The sequence below is a fragment of the Vigna radiata genome, chromosome 1 (genome assembly GCF_000741045.1).
Source record: "Vigna radiata var. radiata cultivar VC1973A chromosome 1, Vradiata_ver6, whole genome shotgun sequence".
NCBI lineage: Eukaryota > Viridiplantae > Streptophyta > Magnoliopsida > Fabales > Fabaceae > Vigna > Vigna radiata.
In genome coordinates, this window is record NC_028351.1 from 33,280,723 (window position 1) to 33,296,623 (window position 15,901).

Genomic DNA, 15,901 nt, shown 5'->3' on the forward strand with positions numbered 1-15,901 from the left:
AAATTTTCGCTTCACCGCTTAGAATGAAAACAAAATGGAATAGATTGTAAATTGTAATTTTATATTAAAATCTAACTGTTTTTTTATTTAATATATATATAATTGATGGTGTAAACATATTCTAAATGAATTATTATGTAGGTTGAGACCAAATAATATCAAAGAAGCTACCACAAAACCATAAATATTTCATATATAAAGTTTATAAAATAATATTTGAAAAAAGGTTGTAAATGTTACAATAACCTTTTAATAAGAACCGAATCTGATCTTGGAGACTTTTCAGTTCACTAGTGTTCCAAAGCCACAGATGTTGTCTCTCAGGCTAACCTCTTTCACCCACCTCTTATCCCCGCCCTCTTCCGCCGCCATCGCGCGCCGTTCCCGCGCGATTCTCCGGCGGCGCCACCACCTCCGGAAAAGGCCGCTTGCCGCCTCGTTCTCCGCCCAGAGCGCGACGGCGGAGACACAGGACAGAGTCAACAACTCGAAGAACCGAGTTCCCGAGCAAGTCATCACGCCACGATCACAGGACTTCAACGCGTGGTATCTCGACGTTATTGCCAATGCTGAGTTAGCGGATTATGGTCCGGTTCGCGGCACCATGGTCATCCGTCCCTACGGTTACGCCATTTGGGAAGCCATTCAGGTTCCTTTGCATTTTCTCGCCTCTTGTACCTTTTATTCTCATAATTTAAGTTATTTGAACTTATTTTTTGTTTTCTTTTTGGGTGTTGGTGTAGGAATACTTGAATGTGAAGTTCAAGGAGACTGGGCACAGTAACATGTATTTTCCCCAGGTAAAAGTTAACATCCATAGTTAGTAAATTGATTATTTACAGTTATTAGGGTGTGTTTGGATAAACAGATTACTTAACGGCTTATTCAATAACTTACCACATCAATTTATAAGCTTTAACTGCATAAAACTTGTTGATATGAGTTTAAATGAGCTAATGTAAAAGGGTGTGTTTGGAAAAGCTTTTATTTACCTTTGTTCGTGGCTCATGATGACTTTCTTGAAAGCTCTTCTTAGCTTATTTCACTAAGTTTCACATTATTCATTCTTATCAGTAAGCTCTTGTTTTATAAAAATTTAAACAATTTAACTCTATTAGGGTATTTCTAAGTTCGTACTTATAAGAAAGCAAGATATAAAGCAAAATGAATTGAAACTTTTACCTAAAGTTAAAAATAAACCTAGGTACCTCAGTTTTTGGAGAAGGTAGATGAGAAAACCAATATAAAAGTTCCAAATGCTTCTGTAAATAAGTTCCAAATATACGTACCGAACATGTCTAGGCCACTTTCATCGGTCCAAATAAGCTCTGTAAGCTCTTCCAAATGCTTCCTTAATGATATATTTGCCTGAATTTATGCAAGCATTTCTATGCTAACCTTGACAATTGAGATAGGGATTGCAAAGGGCTTGAATGTTTCACACTATAGCGTGCCATTATTATATGTCGTGTCAAAAAGTGAGGGTTGAGCAAACTGAGATCTTGATATTGTGGTGTACAAAGATTATGACCAGGGCATGAAATTATTGAATCTATCATTTGTTTGATGCCTTTTTTTAATCTGTGCTGCAGTTTATCCCATACTCTTTTATAGAGAAAGAAGCTAGTCACGTTGAGGGTTTCAGTCCTGAATTAGCTCTGGTGACAATTGGGGGTGGAAAGGAACTTGAAGAGAAACTCGTGGTATGTATGCTTTTCAGTTGTTTATTTCAGTTGCTTTCATGTGTGAAATTTTTTAATGTTTGTTGTAATATTTGAGATAAATTAAAGTGATTAATCATCTGTAATATTCATTGAAAAGCTGTGACCCTAAGGTTTTGTCTTTTGATTTTTGCACTTGTTGAGGTTGTGGCAGGTCCGGCCTACAAGTGAAACCATTGTGAATCATATGTTTACTCAATGGATCCATAGCTATCGTGATCTTCCTCTATTGATTAATCAGGTAATGCTGCTGTGATGTTTTTTTTTTTGAGCAAGAACATGCTTTGTTGAATGACGTACAACTTTGCCAACTTGCTTCCAGTGGGCAAACGTGACTAGATGGGAGATGCGCACTAAACCATTTGTGAGAACTCTGGAATTTCTTTGGCAAGAAGGGCATACTGCTCATGCTTCTCCAGAGGAGGCAGAGGATGAGGTGCATGTCTTGTCTATGTGAAGATGGTAAAATCTTTTCTGGAATGAATGTATTATTGCATAATCTTAAGTAATATCATGTTTAACTGCAGGCTATACAGATGATTGACATCTATACCAGATTTGCATATGAGCAGGCTGCAATACCTGTTATTACTGGTCGCAAATCTAAAGTGGAAACGTTTGCTGGTGCTTGTAAGACCTATACAATTGAGGCTATGATGGGTGACAAGAAAGCACTACAAGCAGGAACCAGTCATAACCTTGGGCAAAACTTTTCCCGTGCCTTTGGGACACAGGTCTGATGTACTGCTTTAATTATTGCCGAATACATAGTGTTTCCTTTATCTATATTTCTTTTTGATATGGGATTATTTTTGGATTTGCGTCTACCATGGTAGTTGAATCAAGATACAAAAGATGTATCGGAGAGACTATTTTTTGAATACTTAACTACATAAACATGAAAATATACAATTAGTAACAATCACTTAGCCAAAAAGTGTGGTTGTATGTGTTAGGGTATAAGGTGGGAGGTAATGAGAAGGAGAAGAAAGGTAGGAGGGAAGTGAGGCCGAACGGTATTGACCGTAAAGGCTGAATGGTGGACAAGAGGGGAAGTAAGGCCGAATGGTGTTGACTGTAAAGTGTTGACTGTAAAGGCCAAATGGTGGAAGGCATGGAGAGGTTAGGCCGAACAGTGGACAAAAAGGGGAACGGTCAGGCCGAACGGTAGACAAAGGGGAGCGACCGGGCCGAACGGTGGACAACGGGGAGCGACCAGGCTGAATGGTGGGAGACGGGGAGCGACTAGGCCGAACGGTGGAAAGCAGGAAAGGACCTGAGCCGAACGGTTGAAGGATCACGAGCCTAACTACCAACGTTTAGGATGAGCGGAACTAATTACAATAAAGGGAGCTATATTGGAGGAGAATATTCAGCATAAGATAATTAGAGTAAATAAATATATATTCTAGGAAAATATATAATATAAGATATTTATAATTAATGATATATGCTAGGAAAATATACAAGGAATATTTACATTAAATATAGGGATATTTATATTTAATATAGATATATTCTAGAGAGATATTTAGCATGAGATGGGCAGGAAATAATTAGTATAAATAAAGCTAGAGTCTATTGTTATTGTTATGCTTTTAATTATTGAGTTTTGTGACAAATATTATTGTCTTGTGAGGGAAGTTATGCTTCCAAGTAATTGATGGAGGTTAAGCTCCCAATTATTGTTTACTTTTGTTTATCCAAATATTACCATTAATAAAAGATATTCATTCGTCCAATTCCATTCTTTTATTGTTCTTTTGCTTGTTTTGAGTGTGTGAGAGGGTGATTTCGTTACGTTTCCTACTCGGATACGTAACAGTATGTGTATCACAATTTCAGCTACACAACCTCCTTAAAAATACTGCCGTTTCTAAGTCCTATAACAATGGCTATAAGCTACTAAATAAATTTTGCCTTATAGTCATCCAAAAAATAAGTTTTGTTGCTGCTACTGCATTATTACTGCAAACTATAGATTTTGCTGCTACACTGCACATTCTAAACAGCCTCAAAAACAAAAGTTTTCTATCCAAAACATTCATATTGCATCCTATTCCTCTCCAAGATTTACATCGCTGCTACGTTCTGTTGAGGAGTAGAAGGGAACATTTAAGAAATCACTAGCATTTATTGTTTAAGTAGACATGAGGGAAAAACAGATAAGTGGGTGAGACGTATAGGTGGAGAAGAGAGATCATGGCTGAATATAGAAGTTAGGAAAATGGAAAAATGATAAATGAACATGGCTGGAGGCAAAAGAATGACCATTTTGCCTATCTTTCTGCTCATATCACACGAAAAATCAAGCAGATATTGGGCTTTTCTAACCAGGTCACACAACCCATGCATGATTTTTTCCTTGATTCTCACTGTGATTCAAATTATACCATATCAATTTGGGAGCAAAAATGAGTTTTGTAGCGATTTGTGTCACTATTAAATCATAGTGTTAGACTCAGGAACCACGAGATACAGGACGTGAAAGTGTATTAAAGGAAGAGGGGTAGAAACGGTAATTAAGCCTAAGGGATGAATAAAGCCCATTTTGTCGTTGTTGTCATTTGAAAAATTCTGATGTATTGTATGGTACGAATTGTATATTGAACAATACTTACTGCCCTCGTGTCTACAACTAATAAATTTGTCATTGACAACTTTATAGAGTTATTGATTTCAGCTCATAAAATTACAAAGTAAGCAGGCATAATTCTGCACTTCATTTCTCTTGCTTATTTCAACAGACTTTCCTGCAAGTTATAATATGCACCCATGCCTTCTTACTTGTTACTGTTAATGTCAGTTGCAGAAAAAAAAGTGATTTGTTTGTTCAAGTTGGAGCTGTATGGTTAAATAGTTTTCATCTGAAAAGTATGTTTCTGATGTAGGATTGAGAAATTTGTTATATACATATGGGAGAAGTGGTGGGACGAAGAAGGTGAGAAGAGTGGAAATACAAAACCCTAACTTGAACAAAATTAATCCTAAAGTTTTATAAACATTCTGATTTAAATTAAAACATTTGGAAAAAGTCCTAAACGACCAAGCTACTAATATATTCACTTCTTATGATAAATCCTACTTACAAATATAATATAATGATATATTTCTAAATTCTACTATTTTTTCCTTGGTCGTTGGTTTGTGCCTTTTTGTGCTTCATCAGTTGCTTTTTCCCAGTCCTAAACTCAATGTTTTTTCTAAATACCAAGCCCTGAAATACCCGAATACATATGAGGAAGATTAAACTGAAGCTTTTAGTATTTGCAGCATGGCAGTATCTAGATTTTGTCTACTCTAAACTTATTTATTTATTTTTGTTCCATTTCTTTTATGGGGTTAACTGTTATTATTTTTGTTTTCTTTTCGAAATATTAATATAGTCTTTTCAATGAGGATGCAGTTGTTCAAAATGTGTAATTGTGCAGTTCACAGATGAAAATGGAATTAGAGAACATGTTTGGCAGACATCATGGGCAATCAGTACCCGTTTTGTTGGAGGCATCATCATGACCCATGGAGATGATGCAGGCCTAATACTTCCCCCAAAGATTGCACCGATACAGGTACATTTGGATGCTACTGGTGTCTAAACCTTGTGCTGTAGGCACCATTGGCTAAATTTAGCTGTTCGAAGTTGGAAAACTTGTTGGTGGGGCTAAGCTGGTGAATAATGTAGTTTCCTACGTTTGCTGTAAATGTTCTTACAGGAACATCCTGCAACACTTGATACTAAACCTGCTTTCATCATATTGATTTGCTTAGCTGCCTCTTTCAGGCAATTTGTTGAAGTGTTGTGTTTTTTAGTGCTAATTATTTATTATTTATTCATGATAATGTGCTTTGATTCACATGTTAGTATCTCATTGCTAATTTCCTTGATCTGCCCACAGATTTCATTAAGGGTATGCTTGGATGGAAGAGTTTTGGGGGGAGGGTGTAAAAGACTTTTTGTATCCTTACAAAATGTTTGTAAAAATAGTTTAGGGAGCTTAAAAGGTTACATGGTAGTCTTTCATTCTAAAACATTATAAAATATAGGAAATGTGACATAAAATGAAAACAATATCTCATCTGCTCTAAAGTCCAAACCTCTACGTTTAGATGCAGGATAGTATTCCAGGCCCTTACTTTCATATTGTAATTTAAATAAATTATGAGTTTTTGATTTTCGTCAAAATCATGTTGTGTATTGATGGTTTAGGTGGTAATTGTTCCCATTTGGAAGAAGGATGAAGAAAAAGCTGCAGTTCTAAATGCAGCATTGACTGTAAAGGATGTACTTCAAAAATCAGGGATTAAAGTTAAACTTGATGACTCAGATCAAAGAACCCCTGGATGGAAATTCAATTTCTGGGAAATGAAGGTATGTGAACTTGAATGGATATTCTGGGATGACCAAATAATGTGCATTGCTTCAGCACATGCTGCAGGGTCTTATCTTGTTTTTAGTATCAGATTTTATTTAAATCATCTGCATCTCTTTCATATTTTTCAGGGAGTTCCTCTTAGAATTGAAATTGGTCCTCGTGATGTGGCTAGTGGAAGTGTGGTAATATCAAGGAGAGATATCCCTGGGAAGCAAGGAAAAGTGTTTGGAATCTCTATGGAACCTTCGAATTTGGAGGCTTATGTTAAAGACAAGTTAGATGAGATACAGTCGTCTCTTTTGGAAAGAGCAATTGCATTTCGAGACAGGTTCTTTCCTTCATTGCTACTTTGGCTTGTGACTCCTATACTTAACTTTTCTAACATACTTTTGAGTTCTTCAAAATATCCACTTTAATTTTTAATGGTAGTCGCATTAGCCATTTGTTTCCTGAATATAAGAATAGTAATGGTAGACATTTGCACCGTGAATTACTGGACTGACCAAACCAAGTCCCTGACTAGAATTTCATTAAGAACTGTCTGTAATGCTTTGGTGGTGACAAAAACTATTGCTACCAATTGGAACGAGGGTTTCTTGTAGTAAGGTTTTATTAAAATGCGATTAAACACAATGGCTTCTTGCTTTTCCCTAAGTTCTTAAGCTTCACTTTTTATTTTACATGTTATGCTCATTCAATTGCACATATGTTCTGGGCTTCACTGGTAGGCAGGCAAATTGACATGCACAGTTTCTTTCTTGCAGTAATATCGTAGATGTAAGCACATACAATGATCTTAAAGCTGCAATATCTGAAGGGAAATGGGCAAGGGGCCCTTGGTCTGCTAGGTTGTTTCCCCCCTAATTTTTGCCATTAAATATTTATGTTTTAATGAAGATAACTTCTAACTCTAATGTATATAGAGGAGGAACCTGATTAATTCACGACTCTAATATCAAGCTTTACTCAATGTCACAGTGATGAGGACGAGTTAAAAGTGAAGGAAGAAACCGGAGCAACTATTAGATGTTATCCTTTTGAACAGCCAAAAGGGATTAAAACATGCTTGATGACCGGTAATCCTGCTGAAGAAGTGGCTATTTTCGCTAAATCTTACTAACTCAGCAAGCTTCTTAATTTTTTGAACTCCCAAGTTTTATATCTGCAAGTGGTTATTTGTGCTTTTTTTTTTTTTTTTTTACTTATTTTAAATTTACCGTTTTTCATACAAGTCAATTTCTTGTTGTAGCTTAGGTTAGTTTATATGAAAAATACGTTATATATCGATTCAGAACTTCAATTCTTAGGCTGTCGTCATTTGTTTAGAAAAAAATGAAGTTGGTTCCGTTGGGGGTAAATTTTGAAGTGATTTATATTACTATTGTTTGATTAAATCTCTGTAATATATGAATTCTTTTATATAGTTTGTCTTTTTTCATAGACATTCTGCTTCCATGAAGAAAAGAGTATTCGTAGTTTATGTTTCTGCAATAATAATTCGGCTTAAAGGATATGATACCTTGAATTTTTGGTTTTTAATAACATCTATATTTTATGCTGCTCTGTTAAAAGAAAAGAATGTTACGGATAATTCACAGACCTGATTGTACAACTCTAGAATTTTGTTTCATTCTTATTTTGTCCTTGTCTTCCTGTATTATGTTATTTGTCCCCAGGACATGTGCTGTATTTTCTTTTTTTTTTTTTTTTCAGTTTTTTTCATTTGTTATCTTGTATATATTGACTCCTTGATCAGTAAATAGTAGGGAACGAATCTTCCATTTCCTGAGTTTTTTTTTTTTTTTTATCAGCTTTTACGCTTCTTTTGTTCTTTTCCTTTTATGGTATCAGGGCATCAATCCGATTGGAGCTATGCTTATTCCTCAGTAAATATGTCTTCCATCAATAACAATTCTCACATCTTACAAATGTCTTGTATTGGTCCTTCCAGACCATAATAGAAATGCCCTAGTGAAAATACTTCAGTCTCTATCAATCTAGCCTTAACTCGCAGCAATTACCATTCGTGGTCACGTTCCATATGAATGGCTTTAATTTCCAAAAGCAAAATGGGTTTCTTGAACGGAACCATACCTGTGCCAGCTACCACTGATTATCTAGTGCCAACACTCATTATCTAGTGTTTGCCTCCACCAATCCCATTTCCAAGCTGCTTTACGAGTTGTTCGATACCTCAAGAGTTGTCCTGGGAAGGGTATCTTCTTTAGTCGAACATCTTCCTTCCAATTGTCTGGTTTCAGTGATGCAGACTGGCCCATGTGTGTAGACACTCGACACTCCATCACTGGCAGCTCATTAGTTTCATGGAAAACTAAGGAACAATTCACTGTTTCTAGATCTTTTGCTGAGACTGAATATCGAGCGCTCACCTCCACTACAAGCGAGCTTCAATGGCTAGTCTTTTTGCTTCAAGATTTACAAGTCTCCTTATACGACAACCTGCTTTATATTGTGACAGTCAAAGCACACTTTACATTGCTGCTAAACCCGTGTTTCCTGAACACACACTTGGAAAATGACTGTCACCTGGTTTGGGAAAAACTCCTCTTTAGTCTCATGAATCTTCTTCCAGTTTCTTCATTACATTAGCTTTGCTGACATCTTCACTAAAGCTTTCCCTCCTAAATTGTTTCATTCCCCCCCAGGGCATGCTGTGCTATATTTTTAGTTTTTTCCTTTTGTCATCTCGTATGTTTTGACTCCTTCGTAAGTAAATAGTAGAGAACGAATCTTTCATTTCCTCTATCTCTGAGTGTTCTTTGTTTTTTTCAGCCTTTACGCTTTTTTTTTTCTTTTCCTTTTACGTCTCTGCAAATAAATTTGATCGGAGAGCAATACAGATAATATTTATAGTACTACAAGAAAGTTTTGCGCCACGTATAATCTTACTCTTGTGGGCACATGAATAGTTAGTTTTTAGGATCAAGACAGTTCAGTGTTATGAATTCGACTGTGGCCGCACCACGCTGGAAACTGTTACTGTTGGTTATAAATAAAGTTCTATATAAGATAAAATACGAGACAGATATAAGTTTATATATAATTAAGATATTTTTATTGATAAAAGATTTTTTTAGAATAGTATTAAAATTAAATCCGTAAGAATTTGATAAAAACAGACAATAAACATAATGGTAAAAATTGAGTCCGACTCATTAAAACATTATTTAACTTAACATGCCAACTGTTGCTAAGTTTGTTCTTTTTTCTAATATGTTTTTTCTACTTCACTACTTTCACTATAACTACTTTTCAAAAATTATACTTATTTTCCAGCAACAATAATGGCCAATGATCAGGACAGTTCAAGAGCATCTAACAGAATTGACCCGAATTAGAAACACTGTCATCCAATGAATTAATCAAATTTAAAAACAACCGTTTGTAATTATGGTGAGAAAGTTATGAAAGGAGGAGTTACTAGAGCAAAAGAACATCTAATGGCAAAGAAGGACAACGTTGATGCTTGCACCAAGTCTTCGAGAAATGTCAGAAGAGCTTTGGAAATTATACAGAGAGAAAGTAGACAACTCCTCCGTCAATCCTAGATATAGTGCAGCCAATAATAATAATGAGAGTGAAGATGAAGTTGAAATTTGCACTACTATAATGGTGGAAGAAAAGGACCAATGGATATGTTTTGTAGAAATCCAGCTGCTGCAATAGAAAAAAGGAAAAAGGAAAAAACTAAGGCAAGCTAACATCCACTAATAGAAAAACCTCACTTTACATAGGTTATTTTTGGCCTATTGCATCAATTGAGCAACCAATGTAGAATTGAAGAGTGTATAAAGTCTAAACATCAATTGACACAACTTGACTGGTGGCGTGAGCAATCTAGGCATGCGGAGAAGCCAATGACTCTAACGGTCCAGGCATGCAAAGAAATGAACAACCTTAACCGTCCATATTTGCGACAGAGACAATGGTACGATGCGGAGAGACTGAGGATGTTAACGGTCCATATATGTGATGGAATGTTGGCACAAGCTGTCTAGCAAGATGGAGGTAATGATTGTCCAACAGGGTGCTAAAACAACGCCATAAAGATGTGTTGAGAACTCTCTTGTTAGTTGCATGATTTTAGGAAGATTTAAGATTTATTTATTTTAATTAGTCAATAGTTGTTAGTTGGTGAGTTATTTCCTATTTTGTAGGCAAGTTATTAGTAGTAATTGTTAGAATTTGTAATTTTCTAGTTAGTTATTTATTTATGTATTTAAATTATGTTGCATTCAATAATAAAATATACTTTCAGCGAGCTAATATTCTTTTGTTTTTATTTTCTAAAAACTTACAATTGGTATCTAGAGCACTTTTTTTCTTAAGGGACCCGTAGAATGGAAGGAGAGTCAACTTCCTTTTCGGTAGCACTTCCCATCTTTAATGGGGAAGACTATGATATGTGGGCTCAGTCCTATCTAGAGGGACTGAATTTATGGGAAGCGAGGATTACATTGTTCAACCGCTGCCAGAGAATCCTACCTTGGCCAAAATAAAAAATCACAAGGAACAAAAAACAAAGAAGGCAAAGGCTAAGTCATTGTTGTTTTCTGGTGTTACAAAATTGATCTTCACCAGAATTATGACTCTTAAATCACCAAAAAAAATTTGGGATTTTTTGAAGGAAGAATATGAAGGAGATGACAAAATAAAAAGCATGCAAGTGTTGAACCTAAGGAGGGAATTTGAGATGCAAAGGATGAAAGAGTCAGAGACAATCAAGGAGTACTCAAACACGTTATTGGGCATTGCCAACAAAATAAAGTTGTTGGGCAGCGACTTTGCGGACTCTAGAATTGTTGAGAAAATCCTTGTGACAGTGCCAAAAAGATACGAAACGTCTATTGCCTCATTGGAGAATACAAAGAATCTGTCCAAGATTACTTTGGCAGAGGTGTTACACCCTTTGCAAGCCCAAGAACAGGCTAATGAGGGAAGATCGTGTGGTTGAAGGTACACTCCCTGTCAAGCATCGTGATGTAAGAACTAGTAAAAAGAAAATTTTCAAAAGTTTCCAACCAGCAAGCAGTGAAAATGGTGCTCTTAATAAAAAACAAGGTAAGGGTAAAAAGAAAAATTATCCACCTTGCCAACATTGAGAAAAATTGGGTCATCCACCATTTCGTTGCTGGAAAAGACCTGATGCAAGGTGCAGTAAGTGCAATCGGATTGGTCATGAAGCTGTTATTTGCAAAGCAAATGTCCAACAAGAAGCTGAAGGTGATGCACAAAACGCACAAGAAAATGAAGACCAACTTTTTACTGCTACCTGTTTCTCCAACCGCAGTTCAAATGAATCTTGGTTGATTGATAGTGGCTGCACAAACCACGTGACCTATGATAAAGAATTGTTCAAGTGTTTGGACATTACCGAAGTCAAATGGGTCAGAATTGGAAACGGTGAACAACTTCCAGTAAAAGGCAAGGGTTCAATAGCTATAACAACTCACATAGGTACAAAAACCCTCTCTGATGTCTTATATGTACCTAAAATTAATCAAAACTTGCTTAGTGTCGGACAGTTACTAGAGAAAGGGTTCAAAGTTATCTTTGAAGATAAAGTTTACACAATTAAAGATCCAACCGGCCTTGAAATGTTTAAACTCAAGATGAGGAGCAAGAGTTTCTCATTTAATCCAATGAAGGAGGAGCATATTGCATTTCCAATAATAGCAAGCTCAGTCAATCTTTGGCACAAAAGGCTGGGTCATTTCCGTCATTTGGGAATGAACTACATGCTGAAAAATATTGGAGGGCTAGTAAAAATATAAAGCTAGTTCACACTGATGTTACTGGACCACATAGAACTCCATTCATAAAAGAAAGTCTTTATTATATTATTTTTATAGATGACCTAACAAGAATGTGTTGGATTTTCTTTCTTAAATACAAATCAGAAGTAGCTGCATATTCTGGAAATTCAAAGCATTTATTGAAAATCAAAGCAATTGCCATATTCAGATCTTGAGGTCAGACAATGGAAAAGAGTATATAGCAAACCAATTTCAAGAATTTTGTGATGAAGCTGGGATTGAACATCAATTAACGGCCCCTTACACTCCTCAAAAAAATGGAGTGAGTGAAAGAAAAAATAGATCAATCATGGAGATGGCTAGGTGCATGCTTCATCAAAAGGAATTACCAAAGAAGTTTTGGGCTGAAGCTACAAATACAACCGTGTTCATACAGGATAGGCTTCCAACACGAGCCTTGCACAATCAAACTCCTTTTCAAGTCTGGTTTGGTTTTAAACCTTCTTTGGACTTTCTTAAAGTATTAGGTTGCTTGTGTTACTCACATATACCTCAGATTAAACGTGATAAGCTTGATAAAAGGGCTGAAGCGGGATTATTTATTGGCTACAACACAATTTCTAAAGCTTATAGGATTTTTCAACCTTAAACTGGAAAAATTCTAATAAGCAAAGATGTGCATTTCATGGAAAATGAAAACTGGTGCTGGAGTGATTCAAAGAAAAATCAGAACACTGAATTGGAGGTTGAAGACACTGCAGATGATCCACCTGTTAGAGGAACAAGGTTACTCTCTGATATCTATAAAAAAAAGCAATGTATCATTGTGCAATATAGCTATTTGTGAACCTGCCAGTTTTGAAGAAGCTGCTATAGAGGAGAAATGGTTAGCTGCAATGTAGGAGAGGCTGTCCATGATTGAGAAAAATTAGACCTGGGTGCTAGTTCCAAGACCTTATGACAAAAATGTTATTGGGGTGAAATAGGTGTTCAGAACAAAATTCAACCCTGATGGTTCTGTAAACAAGCACAAAGCAAGGCTTGTTGTAAAAGGTTATTCTCAAATATTTGGGATAGATTATTCAGATACTTTTGCTCCAGTAGCAAGACATGATACAATTAGGCTACTACTTGCCATTATAGCACAAAAGGGGTGGCAAGTGTTTCATATGGATGTCAAGTCAGCTTTCCTTAATGGTTTTCTGCAGGGGGAGATTTATGTTGAACAACCATAAGGTTTTGTTATCAAAGGACAAGAAGAAAAGGTCTACTTGCTGAAAAAGGCTTTATATGGTTTAAAGCAAGCCCCAAGAGTGTGGTACAAAAGAATTAATGATCATTTACTGCACTTGGGCTTTCAAAAGAGTGTAACTGAAACTACTCTTTATGTCAAACATGATGGCGCTGATACTTTAATTATTTCATTATATGTTGATGATCTATTGATGACAGGAAGCAATTTAGCACTAATTGAAGAATTCAAGCAAGAAATGAAAAAGGTCTTTGAGATGACAGATCTTGGTCTTATGACTTATTTTCTGGGCATGGAGATCACTCAAAAGAAGAATGAGATTTTTGTCTGCCAGAAAAAATATGCAAAGGAGATTCTAAAGAAAGAAATTTCACCTTGGTGAATGCAAACCAATGAACATGAATCAAAAAGAGAAGCTTATCAAGGAGGATGGAACAAATAAAATTGATGAAGCTTATTTTAGAAGCTTGATTGGGTGTCTAATGTATCTTACATATCCACAAGGCCTGACATCTTATTCCCAGTTAGCTTGTTGTCCAGATTTATGCATTGTGCTAGTGAATTGCACTTGAAGGCAACAAAGAGAGTTGTAAGATACATCAAAGGAACTGTTAATTATGGAGTTAAGTACTACAAGGTACAAAACTTTAAATTATTTGGTTTTTCTAACAGTGATTGGGCTGGTAGCTTGGATGATATGAAGAGTACTTCAGGGTACTATTTTAGTATGGGTTCAGGTGTTTTCTCTTGGTGCTCCAAGAAGCAAGAGGTTGTAGCTCAGTGATAAGCTGTCGTTGAAGCTATCAAATTAATACCACTTTTCAAGGCAACTTCAGTATTGCCTAGTAGTATTCAAGAAAGTAGATAGGGCTAAAGTAACCCTAAGTCGTCTCCCAACGAACACGGAATTGCTTTCGAATATCTGACTCTTATGAATGTTATGCAATGCTTGAGTAAAAGTTAGAATGTTTAAAGAATGTTGTAGAACAAAGAGGAAACTAAAAAACAGTTATGAAGAAATAGACTATTCCACTGCTTTTCCAAAATAGATTCATCATCGGTTACTCACAAATTATTGTTCAATTGATTATTGTTTAAGTTTCAAATTAATTAAAGTACATTCTTAATTAATTTGAGGGCGATCATGCAATTAATCAAAGTACATTCTCAATCAAATGCAAGACCTTTCTAGATTATTCATAATAAATTCAACCAAAGTACATTCTCAATCAATTTTATTGTGTTTATTCATGTCTATTCTTAAATCTCCTAACCAAATTAAAAGTTAACCAATCAAAGTAAATTCTCAATTGATTATAGTTGAAATTATTACTACCAACCAAAGTACATTCTCAATTGATAGTAAAAATCATTTAATCATATGAAAATTCCTAAATTCAATCAAAGTAGATTCTCAATTAAACCTAGAAACTAGAGTTGTCAAAACGGGTAACCCGACTCAACCCGGCCCGGCCCACCACGGGTTGGTCACTTAGTGAACCAACCCAACCCGACTCATTTATTAACGAGTCAGAAAAACTTGAACCCGGCCCGACCCACCACGGGTTGGTGGGTAAACGGGTTGGCTCACTAGCCCATTTAATTATATTTTTTTAAAATAAAAAAATACTAACTTTCTGTAATTTAAATTTAAACAATTTTCACTCCCAAAAAATTATGTTAAAGACAATTAAAAATAATAATAAAAAGTACAATATATCCAAATGTCATTCAAAAACAAACAAAAAATACATACAAATAAGTTTCTTATATTCATCATTTTTTGTTTTTGTTGTAATCCATGACTCTTGTTCTTGTTGTCTCCAAATTTACTAATAAAGATTTTCTTAATATCAGAACAATTCCGAAAATCAATAAAAAAATATTAATAAAAGAGAACCAGTACTCAACAACATCAACAAAAAAATAACAGTTTAATCTGTAATATAATTTCCCAAATTCAAAAGATATCAAAAAGAGCCCGTTCAAATAATGTATACTCAAATTTTTAAATAAAATGAACAAAATCTGATACGAGCATGTTAGAACATAAAAAAATCATTTCATGTCTTCAAATTCCCCAGAACAAAAAACAAATTCGCAAACCCTTATTTTTGTCATTATAGGGTTTTTGAAAAACAAAAAAAGAAAGAGAAGTGAGAAAACAAAAATGTGGAGAAAAGAGAAGAAAAAAGGAAGGGTGTTTTACCTGTTCCTTGAATAATTTCAGTGAAGTGAGAGTGAGAGCACCGTCAAATGAGAGCAAGTACCGTGAAAGTGATTTGTGAGAGCATATGTTACTTTTTTGGTATACACAGTGAGTGAAGAAAGTATTTTATTTTTTAGGGTTTCATAAATAAAATAATAAATTAAAAAAATAAAATTAGGTAGGTGTTAACTCTTTGGCAAGTGTACCAAATCGTCTAAAGTAATAAACCAGTAAGACCGGATATCGTTTCCCAAGAGACTCGTGTAACTAGACAATCGTATAATTTCTAACTAACCTAGACTAAAGAATGTTTCCATAATTTGAGTTTTGATAAAATTAAAGTAAATATAAAGCATAAATGATAAAAGTGATCTTAAGCACTCAAACACTTTNAAATGGAGAGATTAGAAATGCAATGGAATGATATTGTTGGGGGTTTGCTTTCACCGACTTCACTCTTATGTAAATAAAATTACTTCCTCTTCATTCAATTGTCAAAGTCAATCTACTAAATTACTCAACCCCAATCCCTTGGTAGAAAGAGTCTAGACTTCCTTATTAAGCTCCAA

At 35.2% G+C, this 15,901-nt stretch overlaps 1 protein-coding gene across 1 annotated transcript; it reads left to right on the forward strand.

Moving 5' to 3' along the window:
* The first annotated feature begins 255 nt into the window (after positions 1 to 255).
* On the forward strand, positions 256 to 7,536 carry LOC106774263 (proline--tRNA ligase, chloroplastic/mitochondrial). The gene is made up of 11 exons (XM_014661199.2): positions 256 to 649; positions 744 to 800; positions 1,593 to 1,703; positions 1,876 to 1,962; positions 2,044 to 2,157; positions 2,249 to 2,455; positions 5,153 to 5,290; positions 5,929 to 6,090; positions 6,223 to 6,422; positions 6,859 to 6,942; positions 7,073 to 7,536. Exons 1-11 carry the CDS (start codon positions 311 to 313, stop codon positions 7,212 to 7,214), a joined length of 1,641 nt encoding a protein of 546 aa, XP_014516685.1. The 5' UTR covers positions 256 to 310; the 3' UTR covers positions 7,215 to 7,536.
* The last annotated feature ends 8,365 nt before the right edge of the window (positions 7,537 to 15,901 follow it).

Coding starts and splice junctions, on each gene's coding strand:
- LOC106774263 (XM_014661199.2), top strand. CDS start 311: ATGTTGTCTCTCAGGCTAACCTCTTTCACCCACCTCTTATCCCCGCCC. Junction 801..1,592: donor GTAACATGTATTTTCCCCAG/GTAAAAGTTAAC, acceptor TCTGTGCTGCAG/TTTATCCCATACTCTTTTAT. Junction 6,943..7,072: donor AGGGGCCCTTGGTCTGCTAG/GTTGTTTCCCCC, acceptor TCAATGTCACAG/TGATGAGGACGAGTTAAAAG.